Source organism: Mustela lutreola, chromosome 4, assembly GCF_030435805.1.
Source record: "Mustela lutreola isolate mMusLut2 chromosome 4, mMusLut2.pri, whole genome shotgun sequence".
NCBI lineage: Eukaryota > Metazoa > Chordata > Mammalia > Carnivora > Mustelidae > Mustela > Mustela lutreola.
In genome coordinates, this window is record NC_081293.1 from 139,108,521 (window position 1) to 139,132,643 (window position 24,123).

General features: G+C 34.9%; 1 protein-coding gene across 10 annotated transcripts in view; it reads left to right on the forward strand.

Annotated features, from left to right (window-relative positions):
* Positions 1–24,123, forward strand: part of PHF14 (PHD finger protein 14) — a 208,393-nt gene that overhangs the window by 72,221 nt on the left and 112,049 nt on the right. For 9 of the 10 annotated variants that reach the window (XR_009352854.1, XR_009352855.1, XM_059171235.1 and 6 more), the window contains exons 14-15: positions 4,951–5,119; positions 24,073–24,123. Coding sequence is in view for 8 of the 10 variants with exons in the window: in XM_059171235.1 (XP_059027218.1) it covers positions 4,951–5,119; positions 24,073–24,123 (220 nt within the window). In the remaining 2 variants the exon portion in view is untranslated. Of the gene's footprint in view, positions 1–1,707; positions 1,769–4,950; positions 5,120–24,072 lie in introns of those variants that run through there. The other variant, XM_059171242.1, reaches the window with a different exon arrangement.

Consider the following 24,123-nt stretch of genomic DNA (forward strand, 5'->3'; position numbering starts at 1 on the left):
ATATTCATTATTTAAATTACGAATATTGTTAGGTTTTTATTGCTCATACTAATCTTTAATCTTTTCATATGGGACAAACAGGAGCAAATAGATAACTTACACTTTATTTGTATTTTAATTTTTTTAAAAAGATATATTTATTTGAGAGAGCGAGAAGAGAGGGTATGAGTGGGAAGGGGCAGAGGTAGAAAATCTTTTAGCAGACTCCCCACTGAGAGCAGGGCCCAACATGGGCTTGATCTCATTACCCATGAGATCACAACCTGAGCCAAAACCAACTGAGCCACCCAGGAGCTCTGTATGTTAATATCCGTGGCATTCTGTGAATCCAAGGAATGAAGTGGTTGGATGTTCTACCAATAGATATATAAAACTTTTTGAGTAACACATGATAAATTACCTACTTTTTTTTTTCTTATTGGTCATTTTTTTAGTGTTAAAATTTTTCCTCAATAATTTTGGTTAAATGAATGAGAATTTTTAGATATTAAGATAAAAGCCTTAAATATTAGGGGCATGTGGGTAGCTCAGTGGGTTAAAGCCTCTGCCTTCAGTTCAGGTCATGATCCCAGGGTCCTGGGATTGAGCCTGCATCGGGCTCTCTGCTCTACAGCGAGCCTGCTTCCCACTCCCCTGCCTGCCTCTCTTCCTACTTGTGATCTCTGTCAAACAAATAAATAAAATCTTTTAAAAAAACAGCAACAGTGTTGAATATTAGTTTGCATTTTAACAATTAATGTATATGTCTTATTAACACAAATGTCATATTGCATTTAACTCTGTTACTGGAATTTGAATTTAAAGTTATTACTCTTAAGAAATAGATATTAGTTTGATAATGTTTACTGTATTAGTGAGCAAGATATGTGAATTTTGATGCAGTATGACCTCAAATAGTAAGAAATCTTTGAAAATACTCGGTGAGGGAATTCTAAGATTCATTCAAGGGTACTGATGTAAACTAAGATTACTTAAGAAACTAAGGTACTGATAAGTAAACTAAATATGAAACATTATTTTCTGTATTATAACTATTTTTATAGAGATAACACTGTAAGTTAGACTTCTAAAGAACCTGATCATTCTTTTAAATTTAAAAAAATTTCTTTAAATTTAAATTTAATTTAAATTTAATTTCTTTAAATTTAAAGAAAATACATGAAAAAACTTACTTCTAACAGTTTCTAATGAATTTTTAAGTGGGCCTTTATAATTGGCAATATTAAGATTATCAGTAATCATTTTATAGACTTTTGTTGTCCAAGTGTTAGCCACTAGCCACATGTGACTCCTTGGATTTAAATTGATTAAAATTAAATTTTAAAAATCAGTTTCTTAGTCACACATTACAAGTGTTCAATAGCTATATATGGCTAGTGGCTATTGTACTAAATAGTGCAGTTATAGATAATTCTAACAGAGTTCTACTGGGCTGTACTGATTAGACTGAAATTTCAGTGTTTAATTATCTTTTAATGTTACTCTTGTTTGTTCAAACATTTTACTGTGGCAAAATACACATAACATAAAATTTACCATCTTAATCATTTTTAAGTGGTATAGTCCAGTGGTATTAAGTACATTAGTAATTATTATATTGTCATATTAAATACTATAATAATCTATCTCTATGACATTTTTCAGCTTGTAAAAATTGAAACTCTATACATATTGAATAATAACTCCCCATTCCTCCCTTCCCTCCAGCTCCTGGAAATCACTACTCCACTTTCTCTCCCTATGATTTTAACTACTCTTAAGTACCTCATGTAAGTGGAATCATATAGTATTGGTCTTTTAAGTGATTGGTCTATTTTGCTTAGACTAATGTCTTCAGGTTCATCCATGTCATAGCATATTGTGAATATTCTTTTTTAAAGCTGAATAATAGTCCACATTTGTACCACATTTTACTTATCCATTTATAGGTCAGTAGTTACTGGGGTTGCTCCCACAGTTAGCTGTTGTGAACAGTGCTGCTATGAATATAGGTGTAGAGATACCTCTTTAAGAATGGATTATATGGTAATTGTATTTTTAATTTTTTAAGGAACCACCATACTGCCTTTTTTTTTTTTTTTAAGATTTTATTTATTTATTTGACAGACAGAGATCACAAGTAGGCAGAGAGGCAGGCTGAAAGAGAAAGAGGAAGAAGCAGGCTCCCTGCCGAGCAGAGAGCCCGATGTGGGACTCGATCCCAGGATCCTGGGATCATGACCTGAGCCGAAGGCAGAGGCTTAACCCACTGAGCCACCCAGGCGCCCACCGTACTGCTTTTTAAAGCAGCTGTGCAGGATTCCAGTTTCTCTACATCCTTGCAAACAGTTACTATTTTCTGTTTTTTGTTTTGAAAATAGCCATCCTGTTGGAGGTGAAGTGCTATCTCATTGTGGTTTTGATTTTCATTTCCTTAATGCTTAGTAATGTTTAGCATCTTTTCTTGTGCTTATTAGCCATTTGTATATCTTATTTTTTAATTTATTTATATTTTTGAGAGAGTGCCTATGGGGAGGGAGGTTTGGGGGGTGGTGACGGAGAGAGAATCTTAAGCAGACTCAATGGACAGTGCAGAGCCCTGAGCTGAAATGAAGAGTCAGTCCCTTAACTGACACAGCCACCGAGGTACCCCTCTATATCTTATTTAAATCCTTTTTCTACATGCATGTGGACTTAAGAAACGATTATAATAGTATAAGCTGTTATGGTATTAATTTTTTTTAATGTATTAATCTCTTACCTCATGTAAAAAAAAACAAGAGTAGAGTTACAACCCATTGTGATAATAATATTAGCTTTTAGAATTGATCGTGTATTAACCTTTATTGAGATTTTTATTTCTCCATAATGGACTCTGAGTTACTGTCTTGTGTCCTTCCCCCCTCCCCTCACCCTATAGGACTCCACTGAGCATTTCTTGTAGGACAAGTCTGGTGGTATCAAACACCCCCTGCTATTGTTTGTCTAGCATTGTCTTAAGTTCTCCCACACTTTTGAAGGACATTTTTAATGAACATAGTATTCTTAGTTGATAGGCTTTTTTGGTTGCTGTTTGTTTTTCTGGTCATTTTAACGCTTTTAATATATTGATAACACTGCCTTCTGGCTTCCAGAATTTCTGATGAGAGCTCTGCCTGTAATCTTATTGAAAATCCCTTGTATGTGCTGATTCTGAATTTCTCTCTATTTTCAAGTCTCTCTTTGTGTCTTTTTATTTGGAAAGTTTGATTATAATGCATCTTGGTGTGGGACTTTTTAAGTCTATTTTGTTTGGTACTTGTTGAGCTTCTTGGATTTCATATTATCTCCTTTATCAAATTAGGAAGTTTTCAGTCATTATTCCTTTAAACATTTTATCTCTTACCCCTTTTTCTTCTTCTGGGTCTTCCATGGTGCAAATGTTGGTGTATTTGTCAATGCCCTCACTTGCCGCTTAGGATCTATTCACTTTTTTCCAAGCTTTTTTTTTCTGTTTGTTCCTCAGACTTTGTAGTTTCCATTGTTCTTTCTTTCAGGTTTGCTGCACAGATCTGTCCTTTTAATCCCTCTAGTAAATTTTCTATTCCATTATTGTACTTTTCATCTCCAGAATTTCCTTTTGGTTTATATTTAGGCTATCTCTCTATTGATATTTCCGCTTTGTTCAGAAATTATTTTCCTGTCTTTGTCACAATTTCTGTTAGTTCATTGAACATTTAAAAAATAATTCTTTGTCTTGCAGATCTTCCTTAAGGTCTTTTTCTGGGACAGTTTCTGTTAATTTTTCCCCCATTTTAATGGGCCATACTTTCCTTTTTCTTTGATTAACTTGTGAGGTTTTTCTCAGAAACTGGACATTTGTATTTAATAATGTGATAACTTTGGAAATGAGATTTTCAACCATTCCCAACATTTGCTTTGTTTTCTTAATGTTTCTGTTTGTTTTTGTTTCTTATCATAGTGTGCTGTCTATGCTGAGGATCAGTCTAAGGTGTAAACTTACAGTTTTTATGTCTTTTCTGAGCCTTTCCCTGGGCAAGTCTGGACATTTGCTAATTTTTCATGTATATGCACTTTTTTTTTTTTAAGATTTTATTTATTTGACAGAGAGAGAGAAATCACAAGTAGGTAGAGAGGCAGGCAGAGAGAGAGAGGGGGAGGAAGCAGGCTCCCTGCGGAGCAGAGAGCCCGACACGGCGCTCGATCCCAGGACCTTGGGATCATGACCCGAGCTGAAGGCAGAGGCTTTAACCCACTGAGCCACCCAGGCGCCCCTATATGCACTTATTTTTGAGTGCCCATGTCTTTAGTGTCTGGCTCCCAAAAGGGTGCAAGGAGAAAAATGAAGGTGGGGAATAATTTTAAGTTCTAGAAGACATTTCAGTCCAAGGGGACCTTACCCAGCTCTTTGTACTTCTGTGATCAGAGCACAGATGTCAATATTTGGAGGACATGGTTTATTTTGGCCATTCTGGCTCCTAATAGCTGTTTGTAAGCTACTGCAGGAACATGTGCAGTGTTCTGCCTGCTGTGTGGCTTGGTTGGAGAATGGGTAGCTGTGACTTTGCCTAGAGCTGAAATTGACTGAAATTAATGGCAGTTTACCTGTGTAAGTTTTTCCTTGGAAGTTGCAAGCCTTTACTAGAGTCCAGAGTTTGAAAATAATTACATCAAACAATTTGCCCATGCAGTTGTTTTCTAGGTAGAGAGACAGATTTCTGTTACTTTGGACTTCACCATCAGTGCTGAATCTCTTAACGTTGGTTCACTTAAACATGTAGCATTATTGTATGTGTTTATGATACTTACAGGGATACAGGAATTGCTTTATATATTTACTATTGTCATTCTTACAGGAGTGTGTATTTTTATATATTCTTCACATGTACCTGAATTTTTATTAATAGAAACCATAGCTAATACTAGAAAATAAAAATAAATATATGAACTTACATTTTTTTCTTTATGTAGGCAGTGTTCAGAATGTGACCAGGCAGGGAGCAGTGACATGGAAGCAGACATGGCCATGGAAACCTTACCAGATGGGACCAAACGGTCAAGGAGGCAGATTAAGGAACCAGTGAAATTTGTTCCACAGGATATGCCTCCAGAACCCAAGAAGATTCCAATAAGAAACACGGTAATTTTTTACCTGTTTGTCATAATCATCACAGAAATCTGAGGTCAGAGTTTAAGAGGTGAGAAAGACAAAGGGTGAACATATACTCAGGAGTCAAAGAAAGAAACCATCATATTGCTGTTGGTTATTCTTAAGAATTTATTGTTTTAATCATGAAATACACCATACATATGTGAGAATTTATGGTTTATGAATTCAACTTAAAGCATAATAATAATGAATGCCTACTGTATTCACCAGCCTGCTTCAAAAATCAGACATTACGAAAGGCTTTGATGTCCCCTGTGAATCCTTGGTAATTACATTCTCATCTATCTAGCACAGGGGTTACCTCTGTTCTCAACTTTATATTTCTCATTCTTTTCTTTTTTTAATAATGAATCTCCAAATGTGTGTATTCATAAGTAATACGTAGCTTTGCAAGTTTTGAATTTTGTATGAATGGAGTTACTTCTTCCTTTTATTATTTGGTACTTTAATCCATTGAATTGATTCATAAATATCTCAGTATTTATAAAACCAAGTATCTTTCATAATAAATAAGTGATTTATCTCTCCTTTTGTTTAATTTTTTAATTGTTCCTAGTATCTTTTTATACTTTTTATTTTAGTACATATATTACATTTTTTGATATTCTGTCCTTAAATTTCTTATAATAATTCTTTTATTAATTTTTATTTTTCCTGCCATTACTGATCAAAGTGTACTTCATTTCACAATAGCCCTATTACTCTATCAAAATTTTAAATAAAATTTAGCTTTGTGTTGTAGGGAATTCATGACATATATCCTAAGCTTTAATTTCTCATTCAAAATAATATATCACTAAATAAAACTGTTAAAAATGATCATTTGTTCTACAACTTTCTATCCATTTCTGTTAAGTTTAAGTTCCTTTGGGTTATAGTACTAGCACAGTTTTTAGAAAAGTTTGGGCTATGTCATGCTAGTAAAAATGATTTTTCTCTTATTTCAAGAATCTTTTTTGTGGGATATGTAAATCGGTATTCTATTAAATAATTTTATTTTTAAATTCAGACTTTATAGTATGATTAAGTATATATAGCACTTTAATTTTCTTTTGAAGGACTGTCTCTATAGAGTTATCTCTGAGAACCATCAAAAATATAAAATTTTCATGGCTGCCAGATTGAAGTCACATTTTTATTGAACATACTTTCTTCCCCCGCTATTACTTTCTTTTATACTTTTTCTTTTATACTTTATATCTTTATGATTAAAAGTAACATCGTGGTGGTAGTAAAGAAGCAAAAGAGGGATGGAAGGGATTTACAAGTTGGAGTATTTTTGTAAATCCTGGTATGTTACTACTATTAATTTAACTTCTGTTTATCCATGCTACTAATAAATCCAGCCATTGTATTATTTTCTCCTTCTTCCTACTATTCGATCATTGGCTATTTCACTTCATTACTTTCTTCCAAGGCTAGTAGGTCAGAAGAGGACATGAGGGATTAGCCTACCTTTACCTAAAATTGTTTAATAATAATAATAATAATACCCAACGTTTATTGAGGACTCATCACATGCCAGACACTGTACTGATCCTCTGACTCACTCCCCCTTTTAAAAAAATTAGTTAGTATATGACTATTATAACACCTATTTCACTCAAAATGAAACTGAGACACAGAAAGCTTGAGTAACCTACCATGATCTTACAAATAGTAGGCAGAATAGGACTTAACCTCAGCCTGAATTAATACCCTGTGGTTTTGTTTCTTTTTTTAAGGTCTGTAGAAGAAATTTAAGTGAGGTTCAAATGAAGTTATAAAACATTTGGTTTTTAGGTAGCATAGCTGGGAATGTGATACCAGAATGTTCATGTGTCTTTCTTTAGCATAGTGTTATCTATCGTAAGACAGTTACATATCCACTTACTAACTTGTGTACCTGAATTTGTTCACATTCAATACAAGATCCAACACTCTTTTTCTTTGCACTTTCTGTTAAGTGTGAAATGTTCCCCCCCCAAGCTTGTACAAGGGCATTGGTGTCACTGCTTTCAAAAGTCACAGTGCAGTAGTGTAGAAGTTAATTAATAAAATGTTTGAAGGTTATTCTACCTTGAGGAAATTGGTATTAAAAAAATAGAAGCATCAAATCTGTAAGCATACTGACAGCATGTGTGTATATATTAGCCACCAGCATATATTTATTTTGCTATTCTATGTTGGTTTTCTTTTTTCCCTCTAAATTGTGAATACTGTGAAACTTGCTGTAGAAAAAAAGAGTGCATGCTTTGGAATTGGCAGTGAAGATGGAGAAGTATATAGTGGTTTTTGTTTCCTAACTAGTTACTCCAAATCTACGTGAAACACTTGGCTTATTGTATCTCAGCTTTTCTTATTAAGCAACAAATATCTTTTTGATTTGTTCATTTGATTTGATCAGTGTTAAGAGATGGGCCCGTGGACTCAATTTTTGTGCTTGAGTGCCTGCTTTGTGCCAAATAAGGCTGCTATTAGAAGAATGGCATCCACTTTTTTCTGCTGATAGGCAGTTTCCATTTATCGTAGCTGGAGAGTGCAATGGGGAATAGAACACTTTGGCAAACCTTACTATATTTTTATTATTTAGATGCTGAGGAAATTCATTTTTCATTTTATTCTACTCTGATTTCCTTAAGAAGGATTTATAGAACTCTGAATGATGATAGCACATTTTGAGACAGTAGATCCGATAAGATAGATGCTTTTCAAAGTAAGTAGTCCCAGTATTACTTTTTCTTCCTAATTTTTTTCTACCCAAAGATGATAAAAGATTAGCCAGAAAAGTTACTTGAAATAAATGATAGCTTTAGAGAGTTAACGGTATTTAAAAATAATGGGTTAAAAGAGCTATTTTTGAGTTGTAAGAATGAAAATACTATATTTCTAGAAAATATTTTTCTTGTGCAAAGATGGAGATTCTCTCTGATCCATATTTTCATTTTTTCATGTCATCTCATATTTAATTGTCTCATATTTAACTGTTAGGTTATTATTTTTAAAAATTGATTCTGAAAGAATTATTTTTAAATTAAATTTTAACTATGAAAGTAACACTTTGAAAATATTAACTATGAAAGTGAATATTTTTTTGTTATAAGAAATTCAAAAGTATAGTCTCCTTTGGCTTTCCTCCCAACATTACCCTTCCTCAGCCCATGAATCTATGTTTATCATAAGGGTATATATTTTGTACTTTGAAATTTCTTTTGGTGTATCTGTCAAACAAAAAATAAGAAAAAAAAGTGATCCGTGAATCATATGGAAAAGTAATATGGGCATAGTTCAAGAAACATGGAAATAATGAAATATTATTAATAAGTAAAAGAGGAATGATCTGGTTTTAGAAAATTCTTCACATATTATTTCCTGCTCCAGGAATGTAACTTTGTAACATCATCTTAAATTGGCTCACAAATATCCCATCCTCAGTATTTCAGTCTCCCAGGAACCATATTCTCTATTTTATTATTGGACACAAATAGAAGGACTGAGTCTAAGGAAAGAAAAGGATTGAAAAGCATATTTTTATTTAACCATTATCTGTTACTTACTTTGTATTTTATATTAATTGTCATTGCTATGCTATGAAGTAGTTACAAATGTCATTGCCATTTTATAGTTGAGAAACTGAGGCAAAGTGTTTCAATAACATGCCCAAGGATATACAGCTTCTAAATGTTATACATAGCCAGGAATCAAACTAAGGTAGCTTCTAAGGCCAAACTTTTAAGTACATCATTATGCTGCTTTTCCATGCAGGATTACAGTGATTGTTCCCAGCACTTGTCCTTGGGCCAGAATCACAGGCTCCTGTGCTTTCAGCAACTTAGTGGCTAAAGGTGTGGTCAGGAAAATGGGATTCACTCTGTGGGGAATTAAGGACTTATACTACTGTTGGCATAGATGAGGGTGTGGATGTCAAGAAAACTTTTACCATATGTCAGAGAGGTTCTGCCAAACATTAGAAAAACCATAAATTATATATCTATCTTGAAGCACTGAGTAGGTGGTAGGAACTGACTCCAGATCAAAGAATTTGACAGTGATGATCAGCCCAGAGAATACTGTTGAGTGGGTAGAAAATGAGAATTTGTGGGAAGTTTGAAAGCCTGTGGGGACCATGCAGTGGTTAAGCCTCTGCCTTTGGCTCAGGTCACCATCTCAGGGTCCTGGAATTGAGCCCTTCATCAGGCTCCCTGCTCAGCAGGGAATCGGCTTCTCCCTCTCTCTCCTTCCACCTCTACCCTCCACCCCTGCCTCACTCGGATTCTCTCTCTTGTGCTCTCTCTCTCAAATAAATAAATAAAATCTTAAAAACTAAAATCCACTATTGATTAGAGGTTAAAGTACACACATTGTTATTAAAAGAATCTAGCAATAGTAATACTTTGTAATTAGGCTTCATGACGAGTAATAAAAATTACTCTATTCTTAAAGACCATATTTGTTGGTAATCTTATGTTTTCCCTTTCTGGCCATTATCTTTATTATAATTAGGGTTCTTCTAAAAAAAATTTTATGAATGCTTCCAGGAGACATTTTTTCAGCATTTTTCAACTACCAGATGTGTATATTGTATATTGTCTTGTTTCCACGATTTTATTTTTTTGAAATTGTCCTTTTACTTACTTTTCAAAGTGACATTTGATTGTTTTACTTAGCCAATTTCATACTGACTTTTTTATGATAATGACTTTCCAGAGACAAAATATTGATTAGCAATAATAGAAACATGCTTTCTCAGTTTAAGAACACTTTTTACTGTATTATTGTTGTAAGGCTGAGTAGGCAGGGGTGAGGCAGATGCCGAAAGAAACCATACACTGAGACTATATCCCACTAATTAAATTTAAAGGATTCTCATTGATTCAGTTTATTTTTATTTATTTAAATTTTATTTATTATTTGACATAGAGAGAGAGATCACAAGTAGGCAGAGAGGCAGGCAGAGAGGGGAAAGCAGGCTCCCTGCTGAGCAGAGAGCCTAATGCAGGGCTCAATGCGGGGCTCAATCCCAGGACCCTGAGACCATGACCTGAATTGAAGGCAGAGGCTTAACCCACTGAGCCACCCCAGGCATCCTGATTCAGTTTATTTTATTTATTTATTTTTTAGTATATGTGCTGCCGAAGCGAGCACTATTTATTTATTTTTTAAAAAGATTTTATTTATTTATTTGTCAGAGAGTGAGCACAGGCAGACAGAGTGGCAGGCAGAGTGGTAGGCAGAGGCAGCGGGAGAAGCAGGTTCCTTGCTAAGCAAAGGAGCCTGATGTGGGAATCAATCCCAGGACACTGGGATCATGACCTGAGCTGAAGGCAGCTGCTTAACCAACTGAGCCACCCAGGCATCCCCCGATTCAGTTTATTTTTAAAGGAAGGCATGGATAGAGTTTTAAAAATGACTTCCTTTGCTTAATGTTGTTTTTCAACTTTTTTAGTCTCCTTGAATCTAAAAGCAACTCTTCATAGAACATTCAACTTCTTTGTAAATCAACCTCTCTTTCCTTCTTTTCTTTTTTAGCTTTTTTCTTTTCTTTCTTTCTTCCTTTTCCTTCCTTCCTTCCTTCTTTCCTTTCTTCCTTCCTTCCTTCTTTCCTTCCTTCCTTCCTTCCTTCCTTCTTTCTAAAATATACACAATTTGGGAGGCACCTGGGTGGCTCAGTGGGTTAAAGCCTCTGCCTTCGGCTCAGGTCATGGTCTCAGGGTCCTGGGATTGAGCCCTGCATTGAGCCCCACAGTGGGCTCTCTACTCAGTGGGGAGCCTGCTTCCTCCTCTCTCTCTCTGCCTGCCTTTCTGCCTACTTGTGATCTCTGCCTCTCAAATAAATAAACAAACTCTTAAAAAAAATTTAAAATATACACAATTTTTGATATGGTCAGCCATGTCAAATAATTTCTTAAGTATTTCTTCTGGAGCCCTTTCTCCTCCAGCTCTAATCTTGAACTGGTTTTTCTTTGTCATCCTTGGACTTTTCTTCATCATCATCATGGGATTTCCTTTTAAAGTTTCACAGGTGGAATTTTTTTTTTGCTTGCATTTAATTTTTTTTTCATTTAGTCTCTTACCTTGATGGGACAACTCCTTCAATGATTTATTTAGTAAAGGTTAGTGAGAGGTAAATTTTTCAGATCTTACATGTCTAAAAATTAATTTTTTTAAAAGAGTCTGTGGGGGGTGGGCGGAGGCCTCCCGCTGCAGAGAATCAATGGGCCTCGATCCCAGGACCCTTGGATCATGACCTGAGCCAAAGGCAGAGGCTTAATCCACTGAGTGACCCAGGTGCCCCTGTCCTCTGTCTTGAAATTCCTAGTATTTTCTCTTTTCTGAGTGTATTCAGTGGTATGATTCAGTACCTTGCTTGCTGTGGTACATTTTTATTCATTTCTGGGAGCTTAGTTAGTCCTTTCTATCTAGAAACTTATGTATTGTAGTTCTGAGAAATTAATATTTGTTATTTCTTTGATAATTTTTATTCTCTTTTCTGTTCTCTTTTTCTGGAACTTCTGCTAATTGTATTTTGGTGCTGCTAGATTAGTTCTCTAATATTTTTTTCCTTTTTTTTAAGATTTTATTTATTTATGTCAGATAGAGCACAAGCAGAGGGAGCAGCGGGCAGAGCAGGCAGAAGGAGAAACAAGCACTCTGCTCAGCAAGGAGCCCAATATGGAACTTGATCCCAAGACCCCAGAATCATGACCTGAGCTGAAGGCAGACACTTAACCTATTGAGCCACGTAGGCGCCCTTCTAATATTTTCATTATTTTTCATCCTTCCTTCCTTCCTTCCTCCCCTCTTTCTTTTTTTTATTTTTATTTCTGTGAGGTTTTTCTCAACCTTATATTCCAACTCTTACTGAATTTCTGATTTGGGGATGCATGTGTATTTTCATTGTTCTTTTTTTCTTTTAGTAACAGATTTTTTTTTTTTCATGATGGCAAGAAACTTCTTTTACCTCTTCAGTAATAATCACTTCTCAGTTATTCTTTTTAATCCTTCATTGTCTTTGTTTCCTTGGGTTTCCTAATTCTGTTCATGTTTGTCCCTTTCATGTTGACGCTTTTAGATGACTAGGGATCCTTAGATGTCCACTCACATATATATTTAATAGTAATTAAGTTTATGTGGGGCTGTTTTTTTCCATAGAGGTAGTTTTATGATTGGGGATTTTCTCTTTGAGAACATCTTAAATGTCAGTATCTACAGGTTTTTCCCCACATCAGTTCATTAGAAGTATTCTCTCATCTGTTAAGTGGTAGGTATAATTTGACTGTCAGACTCCTGGACAGGTGAGGAGAAAGGGGCTAAAGATCTCATAGTTCAGAAAGCAGAATTCCATGTAAACTTTCTGGTTTCTCTTTGCTACATCACTGCTCCCTTCTCTGTGCCTGATTATCCATTGTCAGCGTTAGGTTATTTTTCTCCAGAGGATAGGCCTCCTGTGTCTGGTGGGAGAGGAGTAATCTCTTGACAGTATAAGGAAGGAGTGGAATCCCTTATACCTTTATGTTAGTGAATTTTAACCCAAAATAGCATTTTATTTCCTACTATGTGGTGATTTTCACAGTGTGTTAAGTGGAATAATGGCCCTCCACAAAGATGTCCATGTACTAACCCTCAGAACCTGTAAATATGTTCTCTTACATAGCAAAAGGAATTTTGCAGGTATGACTAAAGTTACAGACCTTGAGGTGGAATGTTAACCAGAGTTATCCATGTGGGCCCAGTCTAATCACATAAGTACTTAAAAGAAGAGAACCTTTCCTGGTTGTAAATAAAAGGGACATGTGACTACAGACAATGTTAGAAAGATGCAGCATTGGCTTCCTTGGAAGATGGAAAGAAGGGGACTAGCAGTGTTGGCACCCTCTAGAAGATAGAAAAGGCAAGTAAACCGATTCTCCCTTTAGAGCACCCTGAAAGAAATGCAGCCCTGCCAGCACCTTAATTTTAACCCAGTGACACCCATGTCAGAACTGTAAGATAGTGATTTGTTTTCTTGTAAGCCACTGAGTTTATGATAATTTGTTAACAGCAGTGATAGAAACTAATATAGAGTAATTTGTACATTTATTTTCACATTTAAAATAAAAATGAGACAATGATTTATAATACTATATTTTTTTACTTGAAGCCACGCATGTTGGAAATGAATGGCACATTCCTTCATATTTTTGGAAAGTTCCAGTGGTACAGTATTTTATTCATACGCAAATGTTTTATATCATTAAATTATGTAAAAAACTCAGTGGGTGAGTTTTATATTGATTAATAGTTTTTTTTAAACACTGATGGATGTTGAAATAATTTTGAAAGGCATTTTAGTTTTATTTAAGTGTAAGTTAAATATAGAAACTTATCATTTATGTGGTAATGGAAAATTGTTTCATTTTTCTTTAAAGTTTGCTACAGTTAAAATTAACTTGATCAGCTTAATGGCCGATGATTTTTTTTTTTTAAGATTTTATTTATTTATTTGACAGACAGAGATCACAAGCAGGCAGAGAGGCAGGCAGAGAAAGAGAGAGGAGGAAGCAGGCTCCCCGCCGAGCAGAGAGCCCGATGTGGGATTCGATCCCAGGACCCTGAGACCATGACCTGAGCGGAAGGCAGAGGTTTAACCCTCTGAGCCACCCAGGCGCCCCAGGCCGATGATTTTTTAATAATAGTTTTATTGAGATATAATTCACATACCATGTAATTCACTCATTTAAAGTTGTATAATATAGTGGTTTTTAGTAAATTCATAGAGTAGTATAGCCATTACCACAGCTACTTTTAGAACATTTTTATTGCAGTGCCCTGCCCCAAATTCCCAACAAAATCCCTATACCCATCAGCAGTGACTACATTCTCCCCGCTCCCAGCCTCAGGCCATGACAACTACTAATTTACTTTCTATGATTTGGACATACCATAATGGAATAATATGGTGGTGCCTGGGTAGTTCAGTTGGTTAAGCATCTTCCTTCAGGTCAGGTCATGATCTCAGGGTTCTGGGATCCAGCCCCACATCCGGCTCTCCACTCAGCGGGAAGTCCACTTCTCCCTCTCCCTCTGTGTGTGCACACTCTTTCTCTCTCAAATAAATAAATAAAATATTTTTAAAAATGGAATAATACATGATGTTTTCTGACTGGAATTTTTTTACCTAGCATAATATTTTCAGGATTTATTCATATTATGGCATTTATCAGTACTTAATTTCTTCTGTTATTTGTATAATACTCCATTTTATGGCTGTACCTGATTTTAAAATTCATCCATTCATCTGTCACATGAGACATTTATGGGCTTGTTTTTGTTTTTATTTTTCACCTTATGGCTGTTACAAATCATGCTGCCATGAATATTCATGTACAAGCTTTTGTGTGAATGTGAGTTTTTCACTTATCTTGGTTGTATACCTAGGAGTGGAATTGCTGGGTCTTGTGATAACTCTAATTTTAGCATTTGAGAAATTGCTAGACTGTTTTTTTAAACTGGCCATATAATTTTCTGTTCTCACCAGCAGTGTGTGAGGACCCAAGTTTTTCCAAATACTCACCAACATTTATTTATTTATTTCTTATTACCTGTCCTTCTGATACAGTAATCCTAGTGGGTGTAAAGTAGTATCTCATTTTGATTGATTTGTATTTCTTCACTGACTAATGACACTGATTATATATTTTAAAAAGAAAAAAAAATGATGCAGCTCCTTTTCCCACTCTTTTATGTGTACCATGTAACAGTGCTAAAATGATGTTTCTAGTTGGACTGTTAAACAAATGAAAAATGACTGAGATTACACATCTGTTGGTAAAGCTTTAAGTAGTCCTCTATTATTATTGCCCACATCCTTAATTTTAGTTTGTATGAGCTAAGCAAGAAAAACCTAATGTGATAATATGATGAAATTCCAGAAAGGTACTCGAAGAAATAATTGAAAGATTATTGCTGGGGTGCCTGGGTGGCTCAGTCATTAAGCACCTGCCTTTGGCTCAAGTCATGATCCCAGGGCCCTGGAAGGGAGCCCACATAGGGCTTCTTGCTCAGTGGGGAATCTCCTTCTCCCTCCCCTTCCTCATGTATGTGCTCTATCTCTCTCTTCCTCTCTCTCCTTCCCTCCCTCTCAAAGAAAATCTTAAAAAAAAAAAAAAAACATTGCCATAGCACTATTTTCTTTCACTGTCCTTATCACAATTGGAATTAAATTTTTTGTATGTTATTTTTTTAATAAATGAACATAATAGAGACCTGGCTATTTATTTTTAAACACTTAAACTTCTGTTACATGAATGCTAGGTAGAGTTCAGACAGTAAAACTGGACCAACAATTAGAATTGTCTTACTATGAAACATGCTGCCTCATTCTGTGGAATAGTTGAAGTCATCAGGGATATTTTATGAAGAGTTTTCCAAATTGGGTAAAGAGAAGGGACTATATGAACCAATACTTAATTTTAAGATGTATGTGAAATAATCATGATTTAACCACAATTCCTTTGACCTCAGTATATCATGGATCCTTCTTTATATTCCTAGTCTAATAGCCATCTTTTTGTCACTATTATCGAGCAGCATAGTTACTCGCATACCTCTTGCCTTCATTTAAAATTCCAGTATCTTACTTGTATCCTGTATTTAGTCATTTTAGTAATGCTTTTGCTATCATCCTTGATTCTCTCATCCTCTTGCCATTCTGAATTCCTTTTTTTTCCCCATTCCTACCTGAGAGTAGCCAGTTAAATGTGTTTTTTGAGAATTTTTGTTGCCTTCAAGCATTTTCTCTATACCCATCTTTAAGGTGAATGTTGAGTTTTATAGCCTTATTAATGGTATTAAAAATGACTTAGGCTGAAATTTAAGAACACTTTTGACCGTAGTTGAGATTTTGAAAGATCTGAGTATTACATGATATTATTTTTATGCTTTACCTTGGTTTGCACTTAACATATTTATAAATATTTATTAATATAATTATTTGTTTGATATCACTGGGACTCATGGACATGAACTCCCAGGTGGATAGGAACTGTCCTGTTTACTACTATATGTCTGTTACCTTTCACCAGGTTTGGTTCACAGCAGGTACTTAGTATTTCACAGTTCTTTCCATCTTTCATTGTGGCTATACATCTGAAGCTAGTATACTTTGGAAGAGTCTTTTTTCTAGCTCCTTATTGTTAGGAAGGGAATTGGTCCTTTTCACTTTATATATTCATCATATTTCATTGGCAAAACTATAGAATTACTTAAAGGCAGCCCAGGATACTTTTGTGTAAATATCTTGTTATTTAGGCATTTTCTCTGCATTATTTTTTCTTTGGAAACTTTTCACTTGCTTTTATGCAAGTAATTACTTTTGAAGGAAATATAAATTAGCTTACCTGTGTCCCTTTTGAAGTTACTTTAAAATTGATGTTTGTACTTTTTGGCATATTTTCTAATGACTTTAATGTAACTTGAAAGCTTTCAGATTTTCTTTTCGTTTTCTTTACACTTTGCTATCTAGTGACTTTTCATCTTTTATACAAGTGCCAAAGGACTTATTGGAACCTATCTTCTCGTAGTCTTTTATACACATGCATCATCTACTCTCTTTGAAGTTGTACATCTTTTTTCCTATCTCATACATTTTATTTTGTGTTACAGATCTCCTTTTTTGGAAAATAAATGCACAAAAAAGTCAAAATACCTTTTAGCAACTTTGACTAAAACCATATTGTCTTTTCAGGATGCACCTGTTGTTATAGATTATCACTTGGAAAAAAGGCTTAAACACGTGGTTAAACTGTTTTCCACCTAACTTAACAGTATTAAGTCAATAGCCTGTTCCAAGTGGCATTCTTAATTTGAGAGATAATCAAATATCCTAAGAGTTTACTTCCATTACATTTGTTTGTAAACTAATTTTACACATGCAAAATAGAGGCCTGTTTAACAAAGTCAGAACCCAAGTCCTCTGAGACTTTGGGAAACCTGAGTATGTTTTGTGTGTGTATGTCTGTGTGTATGTATAATTTTTGGTTCTAGTTTAGTGAAAACATAGAAGTGTTTGGACTCAGCTCTACTGAAATGACTAAAGCCCCATGGAAATGACCTCAACCCTGCCAGCAATGAAATGCCTGTGACCGCAGGGAAGATGGTCGCAGTGAGCAGCTCCACCCCCGCCCCCACCGTCTCCCAGCGGCGCAGGCTCATCCCACCAAGTCCCCATGGGTCTGAAGGCTTTCAGCTGCACCCAGTACAAAGCACGTACATCATCGGACCAATTTCTGAACAGATTTTATAAATATATACAAATCAGTTACAGGCACTTGAAATGTCTTTGGCTGGAATAACCCAACATTGCGAGATAATATATTCACAGAGTGTCCAGGCCCAGGCTGGGTTCAGCAGGCAATGATTATGGTTCTCTTAGTCTCTCTACTGTGCATTGTTTCTTAACTTACTTGTTATCTTTTTACTTTTTAAATTAAATTATTGCAGTTCTAGGAAGAAAGTTATACATGGAGGCTTTAAATATCAGAGTTATAGAGTCTGTTATTAGACTCAAGGTGACCTCTGAGGTACTAAACAGATTATGTAACCTCTGTTTGTTATAGATCCTTGAAAGAAACCCTGGCAAAAATTTTTGTGGTGAACTTGACTATATTTAACTCACTTTGGCTCACTTAGAAGAGATGTACTATGGGTATCCTTAGTTTAGATAATCCTATTCAGAGCCTAAAGGCTCCTGCTGTGCCTTTGCCTCTTGGGAATCTATCACTTTATTTACTTCCTGGAGTGTGGAATAAGGAAAACAGAATAGGCAGAGCTTCAGGATTTTATTTATTCCAAATATACCATTATTTGTGAGAAGGGTTTTATAGGAATGTTTATTAATATGTAAAATGTGTAATTTGTTTTTTACTTTTAGACTTGTGGTTATTTTAATTTAGAGTGTTAAGAAAAGTTGGTCATGATTTTATTCTTCAGCGTATTTTCCTAACCCTGTTGCTATAAATTAAATTAGATAAAAAATAAACTCTACAGCCAGTTGACAAGAAAGGAAAACACTCTCTTTTGGTGATCACCATTCCATCTGTTATATGCCAGTAGCCAATAGAAACAGATGGTGCTTTATTCACACCTTGTTTATATGTATAATATTTTATTTTAAATATTTTATGAGCTTTAATATATGAGGGTGTTCAATTTTTTTATAATTGGGAAACATATACTTGTTATTTTTTTTTTAGGAATTTTATGTTATATAACATTGAAAAATTAAAAATAAGTTATACTGTAGGATTTCTGTGTAACTGCCACACAGCTGTTGGCATTTATTCCTCGGCATAAATCTGAATTTTAGCTTCACAGGTTTTCAAGGTTTGACCTAATTGTCCTAATTAACATTGAATTTGGAATTCTGTTCATGAGCATTTTGTCTTTTTTTGTATAGAAATTATACAGGGAGGCATTCTATGTTTCTGCTAACCACATATAGTTTATTTATTAACTGTCATAAAAAAGATCCATTTTAAATTTAAAGAAAACAATACACAGTGAATATGGGAAACCCATCTTAGTGATATCAAAGATGTTGAGACACTGTTTTTTAGTTTTAAATTTAGTTCATTTGTCAAATGAATCATTCTAACCTTGGGAAAATCATTATGCATCTAACATTAAAATAACCCCAGCACTAAAGAATTAATTAAAATTTTTTACAGGTTTTCTAGTCCAAATGAGTGAAGTTATTGAAACATTTAATTATTTGTTTCAGTTGAATAAACTATTGAAATGATGCTTAGTAGCTAAAAATATTTATTCCTTTTTAAGTTATATATATTGTCTGTAATACCATGCTACTCTCTTTATGGATATTTTATGACCTTCTGTTTTCAAGAAAATCTACCATAGGCAGATAAAGAGCCAGGTGATCTCTGCAACTCAGAATGTCCTTATTCCTTAGGCAAATAAAATTCTTACAAAATAACAACACAGAAAAAAAATAGAAATACATCAAGTTTTGGAGTGAGTTTCAAACTTTTATTTACTCTTAGTACCTTGATAATTACAAAAGAAAGCACAACTTGCAATTGAACCCTCAGTCATTTGGAACTTTGAGGTAATACATCTGTGTTAAGTTCTAAAGCATATTCTTGATAAATACAATTCTTCCTTTTTCCACATGCTATTTTTACCCGGCTCCTTGCTTGCTTACTTGCTTTTTCTTTCTTTATTTTTTTGCTTCTAAAATAGTGTCAGCCTCAATGTATATCATGAAATGACCACCCACTTATGAATAATTCTATATATCTAAGATGAGGCAGGCTTTTGGATACTTGAAGTTTGTTGAAATAGCCAAATATGTTTTTGTTATTCCTTTTTGCATCATTTCTCTTTCCTTTAATTCCTCTTAACATTTTCTGATTCTTTCAGGGACACCGTGTTTAAGATATCTTGTCTCTTGTGATTGTAGGCAGTCACGAATTCTTTTTATTTATTTATTTATTTAAGATTTTATTTATTCATTTATTTGACAGGTAGAGATCACAAGTAGGCAGAGAGGCAGGCAGAGATAGAGGAGGAAGCAGGCTCCCTGCTGAGCAGAGAGCCCGATGAGGGGCTCGGTCCCAGAACCCTGAGATCATGACCTGAGCCGAAGGCAGAGGCTTGACCCACTGAGCCACCCAGCTGCCCCAGTGGTCATGAATTCTTATACTTAAAGCTGCTGCCATTTTATTAAAGGTAGGGAAAAAGAAAGAAAGAGCCCAGAACTGTCAGTATTTTCCTGGTTGGAGGACTTGGTATTTATGGGAAGTTGTGTTTGGATTAAAACCCGTTTTCTCTTTTCTTTTTCTTTTCTTTTCTCTTCTCTTCTCTTCTTCCTTCCCTCCTTCTCCCTCCCTCCCTCCTTTGCTCCCTCCCTCCCTTCTTTCTCTTTCTTCCTTTCCTTTCCTTTAATATTACTGGTGTGATACGTGCTAAAGAAGAAGCTTTCTGTAATTTACTTTGGTAATGGATCATGTTAATCATTGTACTATATAGAGTACCAAATTGGTTGGAATATAGTGTCAATTTAAGGTATTGAGGACTCCTCTTCATGGGTGAAGTCTCTGCATGTTTCAAAATAGATGAATTCTTCCTTTAGACATCACAGTGTTACAGTTCATTTAAGTATTCAAATCAGAATAAGAGATTTGCCTTCTCATAATAATTTTGCTAATTTCTGCTTGGATTATCCTATTAACCTTGGATTTGGCAGGCAAGAAAAGTCACTGAAATCAGAGTCGAGATACCTGGGTTTGCAGTTTACTTCTGGCAGTTACCAGCTGTGTGATAATCAGGTCACTTCCTTGGGCTGCTTTTTCAGAGCTCTGAGATGCTATAATTTCATATTGCTTGTAACACCTCTGTTTTTCTGGCTGGAAGTTGTTTAGTTCTTTAAAATTACCACAGGAATACATCAGTGATTACATTTGATAATAAGTGTACTTAATTTAAAGTTACTATTTTATATGTTATAAATATATTCACTTTAAAAAATAGCACTTTAGGGACACTTGGGTGGCTCAGTTGGTTAAGCAGCTGCCTTCGGCTCAGGTATGATCCCAGCATCCTGGGATCCAGTTCCACATCAGGATCCTTGCTCGGCAGGGAGCCTGCTTCTCCCTCTGCCTCTTCCTGCTGCTCTGTCTGCCTCTCTCTCTCTCTCTTTGACAAATAAATAAATAAAATCTTTTAAAAAATAGCACTTTAATAAGACAGATAGAAGAAATTTATAGAGAAATATGACTACATCATTGTGTGATAGTATCACTTATTGGCATTATGCTCTATGATACTAATAACAGTCTGGATAGTAGCCATACCATCATCACACCAGAGGTTTAAAGGTTTAAAGTATTAATAAGAAATGCTCAGTGGGGAGCCTGCTCTCGCCCCCTCGCCTACTTGTGATCTCTCTCTCTGTTAGATAAATAAATAAAATCTTTAAAAAAAATTTAAAGAAATGGTAAATTATTGGGGGCACCTGAGTGGCTCAGTCAGTTAAGCTCAGGGTTGTGATTTCAGCTCAGGTCATGATCTCAGGGTTGTGAGATTGAGCCCCATGTCAAGCTACTTGCTGGGCATAGAGCTTTCTTAAGATTAAGATTTTCTCTCTGGGCACCTGGGTGGCTCAGTGGGTTAAGCCTCTGCCTTGGGCTCAGGTCATGATCTTAGGGCGCTGGGTTTCAAGCCCCGCATCAGGCTCTCTGCTGGGCAGGGAGCCTGCTTCCCCTTTTCTCTCTGCCTTCTTTCTGCCTACTTGTGATCTTTCTCTCTCTGTCAAATAAATAAATAAAATATTTAAAAAAAAAAAAAAAAGATTTTCTCTCTCTCTCTGCCCCTCCTTTCTCCTGTCTTTCTCTTTCTCCCTTCCCTCCCCCAAAATAAACAGTAAATTATTTCATTACAAAAGGATTGAAAACATGAACTTAGAGGATTCACATATATTTCAAAAATCAATTCAATGATTAGGTGATTCAAAAATTAGTAATAGTTTGCTACTAGATAAAGTAGTTAAAAAATAAATATATATGTCATTCAAAAATTAATTCAATGATTCTATAATTTTAAAAAACTAGCAATAGTTGACTACTATGAAAAAAAAACAACAACCCAACTACAAGTAGTTTATTACTAAAGTAGTAAACTGATTTGCTATTTCAATACCTAAAGATGGGGTGAATGAAGAGAAATAGGGAAATGTGTGAGGCTTCATGAGCATTCTTAGATGTTTGTAGAACTGAAAGGAGTCATTTCAATATTTTCCCTTTTTTTTTTTTCCATAAAGTTTTGTTTATTTAAGTAACCTCTGCATCCAGCATGGGGCTCGAACTAATGACTGTGAAATCAACAAGAGTCACAGCCTCTTCCAACTGAGCCAGCTGGGTGCCCCCAATATTTTCCCCTTGGTAGTGTTTATTTGGATCAGCTCATTGAAATGCCCGTGTGCATAAACTATGCAAATTTAAAAATAGATTACTGAAGAAGGGAATAATAATTTATCCATTTTGTCAGCTGTTTTATCATTTACATTATCTAGTATAATTATTTATGAGTTTTGATCTAACCACTTATTTTATTAAAACAAATTTATTGAGCTTTTATCTAATACATATTGTTTTAAGATTAATTGGGTCTAGAAAGATGAGTATGACATGGTTCTTACCAGTTTTACAGTGAATTGTTTTGGAGGACAGAAGTTGAAGTATAAAAGACTATAAAGGACAGGAATGTTACTGAAGGGGAGGATGAATATGTAAAGAGCTAGCTTCAAGGTTTTAGGCAGAACTTGGGTAAGTGTTGTCAATATTAAGGGCTGTTCTACACTGATGTTCTTAGACTTTCATGTATGTTTAATCACTTGCAGATCTTGTTAAAAGGCAGATTCTGATTCAGTATGGTGAAAGCATGAGCTTCGACATTTCTGACAAGCTCCCAGGGCATGCCAGTGCTTAGGAGCTATGTTGGTATTCTGAGGAGCAAGGCTCAGTGCTGTTTTTTAGAAGTAAGAATAGACAAATATAGGGCCTGCATTTAAAGCCTTTTCACGGTATAGTCTTACTTTTTCTAACTTTTCCATAATATAATTAAAATATACTGAGTAGCAATACAAATGTAAATGAATATGTTGTTTATAAAATTACTTCTTTTGAATGACTCATGTAGTTAACTGTTGGTTATCTTTGGCCAGGCTAAACAGTATGCAAATAGCCATGATATTAAATAACAAAGGAGTCAGTATTTTGAAGAACTGAGATGGCAGTAATTTAAGAAAACATCAGGGTTCTTATACTGGATATCAGTTCTGTTTAGGATTATTTGGTACCTATTCTAATTTGGGAATGTTCCTTGATATTAGCAGTCAGACAAAAGAATTTGTGGGAATGGTGCCTTCTTTATCTTTCAGTCTCTAAAGAACTATGCTCTGCACATGGGGCTTATAAATCTACAAGAGGCTGTTCAATGTGGGTAGAGATTTTGAACATATTGGATACAATACTATTATTGTAATTACTTTTAACATTTAGATGTCATCATTCTAATGGTAAGTGTGTTCTGAAATATAGGATATAAAATTTCAACTAATTAAGTTTAAAATAAGTATTTAGGGGCGCCTGGGTGGCTCAGTGGATTAAAGCCTCTGCCTTCGGCCCAGGTCATGATCCCAGGGTCCTGGGATCAGATTCCAGTCTGGCTCTCTGCTCAGGGTGGAGCCTGCTTCCTCCTCTCTCTCTGCCTGCCTCTCTGCCTACTTGTGATAATGTCTGTCAAATAAATAAATAAAAATCTTAAAAAAATTAAATAAAATAAGTCATTTATACCATGTTTTAGTAGTTTTTTTCTTTTTCCTTTTTTAAAATTTAAAAAAATTTTTTAAGTAAGCTCCATTCTTGGCATGGAACCTGAGTTTTAGTTAGTTTTATTTCATCTAGGATTTGGGGACATCTGAGATCTTTTACTCCCACTTTTTGATGGCAGTTAAAAATTAATTGGTTATGTTATATAAACATGTATGTACTCTGCACACACACAGGAGTATTAGAAGTAGTATGAGCCTAGGTTTAACATTTCGGCTATAAAAGTCATGTAAGTTCTGAAGGTTTAAATGCTCTGGATGAATCATAGTTGTATGACGTGTGAGGTATTGAGAAGTCATTCCAGTTGATTTTGAAGAATTTATTTTTCTTATCAGATAGTTGTGTAATTTAAAAGTAAAGTGCTTATAAAGTGCATTTAATTTGTCATGTTTTTATCTCTTGTGACATAAATTGTAACAGTGCACTAGAGCAGTACAGTATTAATTAGAAATACTAATTTTCCAAGTGCTTAACTTAAGCAGTAACATTTAACAGAGAATATTTATTTTTATTAAATTAAACATTAGATATTTTTGTGGAATTTTTTTTTTTTCTTAGAGAACCAGAGGACGAAAGCGAAGCTTCATTCCTGAAGAAGAAAAACATGAG